The 12,824-nt window shown below is 57.3% G+C and overlaps 2 protein-coding genes across 2 annotated transcripts; one reads left to right on the top strand and one right to left on the bottom strand.

Annotated features, from left to right (window-relative positions):
• Nucleotides 1-3,381: 3,381 nt before the first annotated feature.
• On the top strand, nucleotides 3,382-5,123 carry INS49_001941 (uncharacterized protein; the record flags this gene model as incomplete). The annotated part of the gene is made up of 5 exons (XM_043162760.1): nucleotides 3,382-3,460; nucleotides 3,514-3,570; nucleotides 3,737-3,802; nucleotides 3,925-4,146; nucleotides 4,414-5,123. 5 exons carry the CDS (start codon nucleotides 3,382-3,384, stop codon nucleotides 5,121-5,123), a joined length of 1,134 nt encoding a protein of 377 aa, XP_043031266.1.
• Nucleotides 5,124-7,235: 2,112 nt separating this feature from the next.
• INS49_001940 (uncharacterized protein) lies at nucleotides 7,236-8,222 on the bottom strand (the record flags this gene model as incomplete). The annotated part of the gene is made up of 2 exons (XM_043162759.1): nucleotides 7,236-7,726; nucleotides 7,856-8,222. The coding sequence occupies 2 exons, from the start codon at nucleotides 8,220-8,222 to the stop codon at nucleotides 7,236-7,238; spliced, it is 858 nt and encodes a 285-aa protein (XP_043031265.1).
• Between the last annotated feature and the right edge of the window lie 4,602 nt (nucleotides 8,223-12,824).

Raw genomic sequence — 12,824 nt, 5'->3', positions numbered from 1 at the left:
AGCCTCAGGCCATCCAAGTTCAAGATTGCTCTGCAGATCGGGTCAGCGCAGATTGGGGCCGGGGAAAAGTACCTACCTACCTGGGTGCTACGTTGACTAGACTGCATGCTGCACCCCATGCCGAGGCAAGGAGGTTGACTGACTGCTGTATTGCCTGCATGCAGGTGTCCTACAGCATTTGATCGTCTTCCTGGGCAGCAACTCGATGCTCATTGGGCTGGCGCTGGGATTGTCGGCAGCCCATCACCATCAATCACCATCACAATATCATGCCCGCGCATCGAGCGGTCAAGCCTCGATCAGATGCCAGCGGCCAGCCGCCCGGCCTCGGGAAACTTGATTGCTCACATCTTGGGATGACGAGGTCGTGGGCCACAAGATTGAGGCTCCACGCAACTATTGACAGTCAATTTCAATCTTGCCGACAGCTGCCTTCTAATTCTGTCGAATACGGATAGGGGATGGGGGGGGGGGCGGGATCATCAGGATTCTAGACGGGCCATGCGGGCCACGCAGGCCAGCGACTCGAGAAGAGTATGGGGAAGAGGTCAATTTCCGCCTTGACACCGCATCACGCACAGGCGCAGGTGCCAGGACGGCGCCCCAACGTTGAGGCAAAGATATGGAGAAGGTGGGCAGGCCAAGGGAGATTGGGAGGGCGGAATGGCATCATCACTATCGCCCGGCATGGATGGATTTTTGAGTTTGTCCTGCTATCACCCACCTGTCGCTGTATTAATCATACAGTTCCAGTGCAGTCTAATTACCATTTGTCGTAGGTGGAGACCGTAAAAGATGCACATAAAACAGGCAGGCCGGGCGGGCATGTGCACGGCCACGGATAGACGGCAACGGATGGGCCAGGCAGGGTCTCTCGCAATATCGCAATGGTGTCCGCGGGTTCAAATGGGCGCCGCTCGCCGAGGGCGGGCAGGCGGGCAACGATGGCCCTGCCCGCCCCAGGTGTCGTCTCCAGATTTCATCTTGAGGTGCTGATGGCTCTGTGCCTGGTGATTCGACCACATCCTCCCGCCCAGTGTCAACGGCGCAGGCCGGGCTGGACGCTACCGCCCAAATCCTCCGTGGGCCAATTTGATTCTCAACCTGCGTCGGTCCTGTGCTCCTCATTCCCGGGTCAACCCCCACATCCAAGGTCACTCAATGGACGTTGCATTGTACTCGGTACTTCGCAACGACCTTTGGGCGCTGGACAAAGGGCTGGCTGATCTTTTGGCTTGGGTCACTTGACTCGAACTTTTTTTTTCGATGCTTGCATCTGACAGGCGCCCACTCCCCTTCGGTCTTTGCTGGTGGGAAGGGGTTGTCCTGGCGGCAGCATCACAATTTCTCAGCATCATCATCGTCACCAGGACGGCCAGCAAGCAATCAATGCATCCATCCATCCATCCGTCCATCCATCCCGCCATCGATTGGGTCTGGTCAGGCACAGAGCAGCCTATCCGCTTGCATTCAAGCAGTTGAAATAGACGTGCGTTATCCGTTTCGGCTGCAACGGTACTCAGTCATTCATTACTCAGCCGAGCCCGTCGAGGACGTCACCCGCATGCGCAAGGAGCATTTGCAATCGAAACGGGCAAGTTCCTCGCCTGGCCTGATGGTTCTGGCTGGGCACCTGACGCTTGACTGTGGCAGCAAGTGGCAGCAGGTGGCAGCATGGCAGCGCGGCAGCGTGGCAGCGTGGGTGGCCTTTTCCGAGGAAGGATCCTGTCTCCCTCCCCTTCGCAAGCGGCCATGTCCCTAGGTACCGGGCGCGGTACCCAGGTACCGGCCCATCCAAACAACGTGCGACCTTTGGCCCGGCCTGGTCAGTGCCTAGCCTCCCCTGCCCAGTCTCCTGCCGGTTCCCCTCCTCATTCCCCTCAGGCCCCATTGAATTTGGACGTGTACGGAGTACTTGCCCTCGCTACCCTAGCTGCTTGCCTCAGCCCGCCGCCGCCGAGGGTTGAGGTCAAGTACCGGGGACCTGGGATGGGAGGTCAAAGGCACGGGCCAGATCTCCATTTCCAACCAGGTGCAGGTGCGCTGCTGGGAACCCAGCCGGCCAGTCCCCAGCAAACCCAGTCTCGGTCCCCGTCCTGCGCAGGCCCAGGATCCAAACCAAGGCCCATCCTCCGGTCCCTCAGTCTCCAGTCTCCGAGTCTCCAGGGCAAGGCGCAAAGCAAGTAGGCGAGCAGGCAAGCAAGCTGTGGCCCTGTGTATGTGTGCGCGCCTGTCTGTTGGTGTGCGTGCCTGCCGTAGTTGTGGTGTCAAGTTTGTGCGTATGTGTGCGTGTGTGCGCGTGTGCGTGTGCGAGCGTGTGTGAGATTGTGTAGGTGGCCCTATGCGCCCAGCGGGCGGTTGGTGGTTTGAGTGGTGCCGTGTCGTGTCGCTCTTTTCCCTCTCGAGGAGTTTTTTTACGTTACCTTGCGATTTTTTCTCGGGACTTTATCTACCCAGAGCATCCACCGCTCCGCTCCCACTCGGCTGCCGCCAGACCTGGCACTCTCCTCAATTCTTCCATTTCGGCGTGCGCCCTCTTTTCCTTTGCCGCTGCGTCCCTTTTTCCCTCCTTTTTTCCTTCAGGGCGCTGAAGAAAATCCCCCCACGACAACCCCCCCCAACCTCGTCCGTCCATCGATCCCGACCCCCCCTTCGAGGCACGAGTCGTTGAGCCGACCGATCAAACAAACCACACTCAAGTCAGTGCCAGTGTCAGTGTTCGTGTGTGTCAGCGTCAGCACTCAGCCTTCACCATCCGCACGTCTTGTCTCGCCTATCTCGCCTGGTCTAGTCCTGTCTAGTCCCGGGTCTTTGAGGTTTCCTCGTCCTGGCTGCAGTCGCTTGCGTTCCCGCAACGACATCGACCGTCTGCTCTCCTCCACTCCACCCTACGTTGCGCTCGCTCGAGCTCGACCCTGTCATCTCGACAACAACATATCCACGCCACCGACAGCGAATTGTTGGACATTGATGGTCGTGTGTATAAGGCAGTAATAAGCAAAAAAAGAGTTTGGAATCCTGGCGCGCGGGTGAGTTTGCAGTCCCGGTGATTCGGACCCCAGTGCCGCCGTCTTGGGCCTCGCAAGTGCGCCGTTGAATCCATGCGCCCACCAATGTGTTCCGTTGGGACTGGCATAGACAGCCAAAGTTGGCCGCGCCTCCCTTTTGCAACATGTTCTGCGAGGCGATGAGGCTCCCTGGGGCTGATATGGGGATCTGAACGCAACCGCAGTGCTGTCTTCTCGGTTCTTTGCTTACCGAATCATGCTGACAATTCTCCGCTTATTGCAGGTCTTGATTTTGCACAACAACGAGCTCCTTCTTGATACCCCTGAAGATTCTGTTGCCTGCCCTCGGGAAAGGTTACCGTTACGATTCATCATGTCATACTACGGCGACGCGCAATGGCCCGCTGGCGGTCAGCCTGGTTGGGACCACCAAACCCCTCCCACGCGCTCCGGTATGCCTCCTGTCATTCCTTGACACTCGACAACAATTAACGTCGCTGGACAGGCGCGAGCTCCACGATACCTCGCGAGGAAACCTCGGCATTCTGGTATCAATTTGAGGGTACGTGCGCTGCAATTCCGGCCGGGCGACTGCCCTCCCAGCTTTACTCTGCATCTGGATCAGACATTACTGCTTGCTCTGGCGCCGAAACTGCAAGGCTTGGGTCTGAGAACAGGAATAGAAGAGTGCTTGTGGGCAATGGTACTGATACTGATGAAAATTACAGAGGTTGAGCGCTCCATCGAGAATCTGGTCAAGAGCGGTAAAATGTTCGGGATTCCTGGTGGCAGACGTGAGTTCAAACCGCCCTTTTCTCCCGGCCCTGCCAGAAACCGGCCCAAGTTCGGTGAGTATGCACATCAGTGCCGGCTGGGCCACATCCCAGCATCGTCCAAGCTGACACATACCCCACAGACCCTCGTGGCTCCGGCGGCCCCCAGCGCCCACAATCGGTCGAGTTTGATGGCCGGTCTGGCCCCCCTTCGTCGAACCTCCAGAATTTCTACGCCTCCCAGCGACACCAATCCTCGCGCGGCTCCAACGAGGCGGAGCAGATGATGCAGGCCAAGAGGAGGATGGCAGCTCAGCGGGAGCGCGAGCTTCGCAACTATCATCAGGAGCAGCAATACAACCGAAGTAGGCCGCCCTCCTCTGTATAGCGTCACGAGACTCCTACCGCAATGAAAAAGAAGAAGACACATTCCTCCGTTCAGGGGTCACCAAAGCCAGAGACTGTTGTTGCGAATTCTCCATGCCTCAAGTGCGGCCTGACATATTGATGCCCCCATTGCTTCTCCCGACACCCCCTTTGTAAGACCGGACGGCTGGCTCGGGACCCTCACGTCAGAGCCACGGCACGAAGCACTTGATTGGGACTTATGAGCTAACTGCTGCGATCAATAGCTGCTGTCACCGACATTCAACCCGGCCCCAGCTCCGCCAACGCGCCCAAGTCTGCCGAACGGACACTGAGCCCCAGCGGCATGTCGGAGGAAGCCCGTCGTGAGCTGATCTCGCGCCAGCGGAGCGCGCTGTACGGCGAAAGCCCCTTTGGACAGACAGGAGGGTACATCGATGAGACCGGAACACCTCGCCAGGGATTGCCCGTCCACCACGGTGGACCTCCGGGTATGCGCGGCCCGTCGCCCCTGACGTATGAAGCCGGCCCGCAGCCGCCCAACGAGCCGGTCTCGGCTGGTCCTCAACAGCGAGAGCGGAACAGCAGCAACGCCAGCCCGGCCTCTAACCCTGCCGGCAACAAAGGCTCGCTTGAACAGCAGATCAGCAGGACTAGCAACTCCTCGCCTGGTGGCGAGAATGGCAGGGCCGTCACCGGGAAACCCGTGGCTCCTATCGGCACGCGGCCCTCGGGACCGCCCACCTCCCAGGGACCACCGAACCCGGCTCTGCAGAGGCAGTCGACTACTCCTCTGCCGTCGCCCCTGAACCAAGGCTACAACGTTTCGGGAGGCGGCGAATCAGGCGGTGTGAACACCGCGGCTGGACCGGCCAATCCTACCTCGGCTGGGTCTGACGCTCCTGTTGGGCTGGGCAGCTGGCCTCAGAGAGGACAGCCTTGGGGCCCCAAGACACAGACCAGCGTGTGGGGCTAAAGCAGAGGGCACACTGGGGATCCTCGAAGGCCAGAAAAATCCGAAGGATGGGTGGGATGATTTAAAATGCGCGGGACGTAATTGGTCAGGTGCATGCATTGATCTGGAGAATGGTGGGATCATGGTTACAGGGTGTTTTCTCAAAGGCTTTTGCGTTTACGGATGTCGGCATCCCGGAGGGAAGGCGTCGAGACACGATACCTGCATTGGCACTGGCATTGGCATTGGGCCTATTGAGCTGGTTGGCATATGATGATTGACGGCTGTCTCGCGTGGGAAAGAAAGGATACCACTCTGGAATTTTCACTATTGGAGCAAGGGAGACTCATGTCGGGCGCCAGGGCAGTTCACACACAACGGTCATGTCTGGTCTGGGTCTACGTTGGGCGGAGTTCATCTTGTCATGTTGTTCGGACGGCGGCTTGGTGTTGGAAGTCTTTCACCCTAATATTCCCCCTTGGGTCGTACCGGTTGTTGGAGTTGTCTTTTTTTCTTCTTCATTTCCTTGCAAATTGTTTCTTAATGTTTCCCCATGTTGTCGGTCGCGGGTCGGGAGTTGGCATGATTTTGACGTGACGAAGCGGTCGGTGCTGGAAGGGACGGTCGATACCCACGGTTTTACACGGGGCGCGGCACTCCTGGCTCAGTATCAACTACAAGCGTCACGATCCCCCTACAACACCAAAAAGAGAAAGAGCATATCTGATATATAGGATGGAGAATCATCACACGGTGGCAAAAAGCACAAAAAATGGAACAAAAATAATCATCGGCGGAATCATCATGGCGCATCTGGCACAACATCGGTATGTTGGGCGATTCAGGCGCACATCTCCTGTATCCAGGCCCAAAAAGCAAATCCTCAAGTGATCTATGATAAGGGCAGGGCTCGCACAAGCTCGTCATGATGGTTCATTCCTGTCTGCCGGCCTCTCCTGGGGCGGTGAAGTGACGGTGCTCGTGTGCCCAAAATCTGAGCAGCTGACCCTGGAAATGCTGCACTCCGGCTGTCACAGAAGCAAGCAATCAAATTTGATAAGGGGAATGCAGTGGCCGAGGAGAGTCTCGGGGCTGAACTCAGATTGAGGGAGTTTCTGCACGACATGGAGCACACACACACACACACACACACATTCAACACTCCGGGCCGAACCGGGCTCCGCCTCCGACTCGGCATCCCGACCAACAGCCCCCGAAAACAAGCACCGATACCCCCACAGGGGCCCGCGCCCGAGAGCGACACGACGCCAAATAACACGGATGTGCGAACTGCGGCGTCGGGGGTGCGACAGAACTGCGACAAGAACCCGGCCGCCCGTCACGTTCAAATTCATCCCCCCTCGTTCATCAACAAGCCGGAACAGACCCAAACACTGCGGTAGCCGAGCGGGCTGTTCCTGTTGTTATTTCTTGGTGTCGCGTTGCGCAAGAATGGTGTGGGAATATAAACAATCACATGGAAACGATCGAGAACGGGTACACATTGTACGAGATGAAAGTGACCTGTTAGATTGGGGAATCTCCCCGGGAAGAGCCCTCCCCAGGCGGGCGATGCACACGCAAGCAAGCAAAGCGGGCCACACAGAGGGCGAGACACCACACAGGCAGAGAAACCGATGTCTTGCACGCCTGCCGCGACCGGTCGTTCATGTGTGCGTGTCTCTGTGTGTGTGTGCCTCGTGGCACCACCCCTCGGCAGTGAGCCTCACGTCGCACGGTTCCTGCGGCTCGACCGTTGCAGTCAGAGTTAGTCTAGGTCCCGGGACAAAGTAGGGGGGCCCGGCCGGCGGCCGGCCAACGAGCCAGCCTGCCAGCCTGCCCAGATAGTCGAGCAACCCCAGGGAAGGAGGGGTGGGGGGCAGAGGCACGATCGACGTTTAAGTCAGACTCAAGTTGGTGCGACTGAACCGGTGCGGCCGGCCTCGCGGCCGGTCCTTTTCAGCATTGCGCGTAGCCTTCTCCAACCGTTGCGTGTAGGATATATAACTCCGTACTTGTTGCCTGGCCCAGTTGCGCTAACCAACTCCTAAAAATCAAGTATGGGACCGGCACCGCTCAATGCTGGGTCCCTCCAACGATATGCTGCGTGAGCCCCCTCGTGCCCGCTCATGATTACAAGCCCAACGCCCGAATGCCAGCCTCAAGGTCCACGACCTCGTCCGCCCTCTCCGCCTTCCCGCCCCAGACCACGGTGCCCCTCTCGTCAACCGCGAACGCCCCGCCCTGCTGCCACTTGTTGCCCATGATGGTCCCGGGGCCTTCACCCTCGGCGGCGCCCGACGCCCCGAGGTCCATGCCCCCTCTATTGGTCATACCCATCTTACGGTTTATGCTTGTCGCTACCGTACTTCCCAGCCAGCCTTTCTCCTTCCACGCTGCTGTCTGTGTAGTCGGGTTGAAATAGTACCATACTGAGGACAGGCCCAGCCCCCAGGCGGCGTAGATGGCCCGGTCCTCGTCGATAACGACCTGCACTTTCCAGGCCCCTCCCATCAGGTCGACCCACTTACTGGTAGCAGCGGGTGAGGCGTGGGATATGGCGATACAGGTGACCGGGGTCTTGTTCGCGAGGTCACGCAGGGCGAGAAAGTTCTTTTGAGCAACTGCGACCAGGTCAGGGGGATGTTCATTATTGATGTAGGCGGTGGAGAAGGAATGGATCGCGGGATATAAGAGACGCGCTGGCCTTGGCGGGTGAGGCGCCCGGGACAACTTAGGGACAGGCTACTTACATGCGCAGCCTACACACCGCAAGAAAACAACGATCACCTTGCGCCCATTGCTGCCGAGCATCAACTTCCTGTCGCGATCTAATGGTGCCAATGCTCCGACACCAGGGCAGTCTGGAGCGATTGGCACTGGGGGCGGTGCTGGGGAGAGCCAGGGCTGGACCGTCAGAGGCAAGCTCTTGACGGTCATCCACTTCGGCCAGTTGTTCCCATCGGCCGCATCCAGCTCCTCGGTAGTGAGGCTCTTCTGGTTCTTCTTCAGCCTCTTGGGCTCATCGTTGGCACCGCCAAAGGGCGAGCCCATGTTCATGGCATCCTTGGGAACGCCCAGCTTCTTGAGCGCGAGCTTGGTCCCGAGGCTGGAGAACATCGTGTGCGGGCTGGGGCTTCCCAAGGTGAATGATGAAGGACTGGAGCTTATACCAAGGTAAATAAACAATTAATTAATTAGGCTCTGGTGGATGAGCTGGCGATCGTCATGCATATGCAGGGGTGATCGAGGTCGGCGAGATGGGAATTTGAAATCGGGGAACATAATGTGAAAGGACGAAGAAAATCGAGAAACTCTTCGTTCTCGCTCTCCAGATGAGATTGGAAGAGGACAGGAGGGGCATGTTGAAACATTGCTGTCTGAGTGCTGAAATGAAACCCCATTGTGTCCTTCGCGGGCTGTCGAGGCTGTTGCTTGAGACAGGGCACGTTTCGGGAGCGCCCAAGCCTCGGTCGAGGCCCGCGCGAGCAGGGGCCACGCCCCACGGGCTGTTGAATTCCACCCTCCCCTGCAAAGAAAAATGTGTCTATTTTCCTATAACAGCTAGCGCGGCCCGCTCTCCCACCTTAGCGCTTCTTGGCACTTCCTAAATCTAAAGTTACTTAAAAAAAATATATCTTGTTTATTTTAAGGAATGTAAAGAGTATTAAGTTAAGCCTTAAAGTAATGCTTAATAATATTTATTAATATTATTTATCCTTACCCCAGCCAGCCCTTTTTAAATTTAATTGCCAGCCTTAGGGAAGGAAATTTAATTAAGAAGCTCTTTTAAGAGTAACCTATATGCTTTTAGATGATTTTTGGAGTGGAGCCGTCTTTCCTTTTCAGGGAAAATGTATACATTTTTCCTTGCAGGGGAGGGTGGAATTCATCGTCCCGCACGCCCCAGCTACCCCTGAGGAAGCGAGGCGCAAGGCTGAAGGATGGGGCCCTGGGTTGGGGGAAGCTTGGGCCAGCTGTGTAGTGGGGTACAAAGGTGCACGGGCCCTAAGGGAAGCATCCAGACCTGCCGATTGGTGGTGCTGACCGTGACAGTGCGGGGCCCACTCGCTCGGGTCTCAGCCTGATGTTTACCTTGGCACATAACCTACCTAGGTAGGTGCAGTACAAAACCTGTCAAGGTTTCAATTCAATGATCCACAGAGAAAGGCAAAAAAACCTCCGGCGAGTCGAGAACATATTAGATGGGTGCCGGGCTGCCCTGCAGGAGATCTTGTGTCAACTGGTGTCTGCGATTCGGATCAGATACTATAGACTTTCCATGGGATGCCAAAAACCTTCGACGGTTTACCGTGCGTCCGGACTCATGACATGCGGCCGCTCTAAGCAGCAAATTGCGCTTGGTCATGACTCTCCTAACCTCCTATTCTCCTGAAGGGTGGATTGTGATTGAGTGATCGCCTGTTTACATATGCTACGCGGTTTTTATGCAATCATTGCTGCCACAGAGAACAAGTGCATGTTTCAAGAAATAAGACGGGCACTCGGCCGAGGGTCCCACCTGTACTGTGCCCTGCGTCGGGTGGTCGCTCTCACGCGTGGCGGTACCAAGAATGGCGGGTGGAAGCTTCCCGGAGCGGAGTTCCGATTTGGTACATGTCTGTTTAAGTGCTTGCAGCAGAGGAAACCTTGGTGGATCGTCTGGAAATTGAGACGAACTGCGACGCAGGTCTCGGCAAGCAGCAGCGATCAGACAGGCGAACATCTTGACGGCTGATCACCGATTGTGACACCCAGCCATGCAGACGAGAACAGGTAGGCACCGCTCCTCTTTGTGCATTGAGATTATTAGCCTTACCGTGCTGCAAGCAGAGGCATGGTGTTTTCTGGTGCATCGCATACGATCAGGGCTCCGGGCAACACAGGGTCAGAAAAGAGTGGGAAAGAGCATGGCGCGAGTGCCACCGAGCTCGATCCGAACATAGACGAGGGTTGGTTGCATTGCCAGGGGTTGGGTCTTCGTTTCTATGCCAGCATCCCGATGACCATTGGTGGAAGCCAGCAAGCTTGACGGTCAGGCTGACGCACATCTCAGATTGGCCCATGCATGTCGCATATTGAGGCACGCAATGGCTCTTGCATACTCCATGGCTAGACCTGGTCCGGGCTATTGACAGCATGCGAAGCCAACATGGTAGCAAGGCTGGCCACCTGGTAATAATTGTTCCACTGCGGCCCCTGGCATCCTATGTATAGAGGGGTGCGCGGCCACTGCACGACGGCAAGATGGCCCGATCCTGTATTTTGCCAGCTACGCAGCCGAGTGGTGGTACACCTCCCGCCAAGTCGCTCCGACAAGCCAATGCCGAACCTCAATTCTGGGATCTGGCAAACGAGCGCTGGCCAAGCCACGCGGACAAACTATGGGACGAGGCCCGATTTCCGAACCCGTTGATCGGCTAATCAAGATATGTTCGGTTCAGACAAACATGTAGTATGCGTCACTGGGCAAATGGTACTCGGCTGGCGGATCTGGGGCATGCAAAGCCAGACCCATGGGCAGCTGTAGGACCCTTTATGGCGGAACATGACGTCGATCGGGTTGCTGTTCAAGACCAGAGCACCCTTTGTCTGATTCCGGTTCCTCGAAACGGGTAGGTACCTTGATGTCCATTGGCCCAGTTGTAATGGCACTGCTGCAGAGCTTGGTTACACGGCGTGCGTGGTCAATCGAGCCCGACCTGCTGCAGAGCCGAGAGCTGTGATGGTAAGCCTCATCCACCATCATACACGACACACCGGGCCAGCAGGGTTCGTAAGTCGGCTTGCCTTGCAGGATGAGGCAGCTGAAGCGACATCGAGAGGCGCTTGGGTCTGGGCGTCAGACCCGGTGGTACCATTGTGCGCCCTGCTCAGCCTTACTGCGCCCTGAGTGATTGATGAGTGAGAGACCGAGACATGTTAGCGGTCGAGTCGGCAGCCGCCGACTGAGTGCGGAGATACGAACTGTGGGGTTGTCAGAAAGGATCCGGCACTGTGGCGGAAGCGTTTGGACACGTTGGGAAGTTGAGCAGTCGCCTGTCTGCACACAATAGAGACTGAGACTGTCGTGTCTAAGGCACACAGGCCCGTAAGATCTGAGCATAGGATGTTGGCTATAAGTGGGAGCGGAGCTCGTATAGGGACGCGGTGCCTACAAGCAAACTAGCTGGACCAGGTTCTCTGTCTACCTGGTGGCCATGCCGCCCGCTGATCACAAAGGAAGCGTGGAGGTGTTTGGAGGGCTTATTCCAAACGGAGGAAGAGGCGTCGAGCTCCGGCGTGCCCTGATGACTTGGAGCGGCGCGTCGGAGAGAACGGGAGCAGGGCTGCCAGACTGGGCGAGCTGTGGCGACCAGCCCCTTGATCTGTCGCAGCTGAGGCGTGGGTGAGATGAAAGAGCCCCGCAAGGTTCTCGTGATGAAGGCGAGTCGCGTGTTCTGGGGCGTCGAAATGAGCGCTGGGGACCTGAGGGACTTGAAGTGCGCACTGCCCGTGTTTGCCGCGTCTGGAGGGCGGGGGAAACCCGAAGGGCGGTAAAGTGGGTGCGGAAATTGGAATAAAGGGGGCGAGACGTTGACGACACAGCACACGCCTTGCCCAGTGCCCAGGGCCCAGTGTGTTCAGTGTGCTCGGGGCTCGGTGAGAAGTGACGAGTGGTGGTGGCAGACCGACGACGGGCGTGTAGCAGGGCTCCATTCTGGCCTCCAACAGGCATGTGGCCATGGATTGATCGATGTGCGGAGGCTGCCCTTGGCCCGGCTGCCATCCCTAGGTACTTGCCTACTGATACCTAGTGTGGTTCTTCTGGAAGCTGCATCTCCATACCTACCTGCCTACTAGGTTCTGGACATGGTACGAGCGTGCATCGACACGCGCCGCCCCCAGGGCCGCAGGGCCCCAGAGAGGCAGCAGGCAGCGGTGGATGGAGAAGTTCCTTCTCATCCTGGGATCTGATGGCCTTCACGAATAGGGAAACGGGGACCCACCAGCAGTGCACCTGCCACCCCCGCAGCGGCCAACCCCTAGGCAGTTAGGCAGTTTCGGAATAAGATCGCCCATTGGCCCTCGTAGGAACAAAGTCCCTTGCCCGTTTCCTCGAGGGAAGAAAGCGCGTCCCAGAGCGTCATTTTGCTGCCACTCGGTCTGCCAGGCAAGGGCGGCACGAACGGTGAGGACTGGAAACGCGGTACTCCAATATTACCTGGGCAGTACCTAGGTAGGCCAGAGAATTAAAGGCCAGAGATCGGGGACCGCACACCAGATGGAACAGAAGGCTGCATGCATATTCAACCAACACACAGACTAAAGAGAACATGGACTTGGAGTCCCTCTTGTAGCAGGAGGCCAGGAACATAAGAGATGGGATGGAAGAGGAGACTCCCGGAAGATCATATGCCTGGCACATGTATCTACCCCTCTCCGAGCGGAAAAACACACAGACAGCAGGTATGCAGTACCGGGCTACAGTCCTGTGACTATAGGTAACGGAGGAGGCATGCTTCTCTGCAGTACCTACCTAGGTACTGTGTAGGCCAGGTGTGAGCGATCGGCTGCCCACATTTGGGGAGGCGACAGTAGCTGCACATTGTCTGCCTTTGTACCTACCTAGTAGTCTACCTGGGTCCTACCTATGCGTGGGCACTGGGCCGAGTAGCAAGCCTGCCACCAGTTCAATGCAGTCAATGCCAGTCCCTTTCAAGACGTCGGCCTTGTGCCTTG

Source organism: Diaporthe citri (genome assembly GCF_014595645.1).
Source record: "Diaporthe citri strain NFHF-8-4 chromosome Unknown scaffold_1, whole genome shotgun sequence".
Classification (NCBI taxonomy): Eukaryota; Fungi; Ascomycota; class Sordariomycetes; order Diaporthales; family Diaporthaceae; genus Diaporthe; species Diaporthe citri.
The sequence above is the reverse complement of the archived record's forward strand: the minus strand, read 5'-3'. Positions and strand labels throughout refer to the sequence as shown.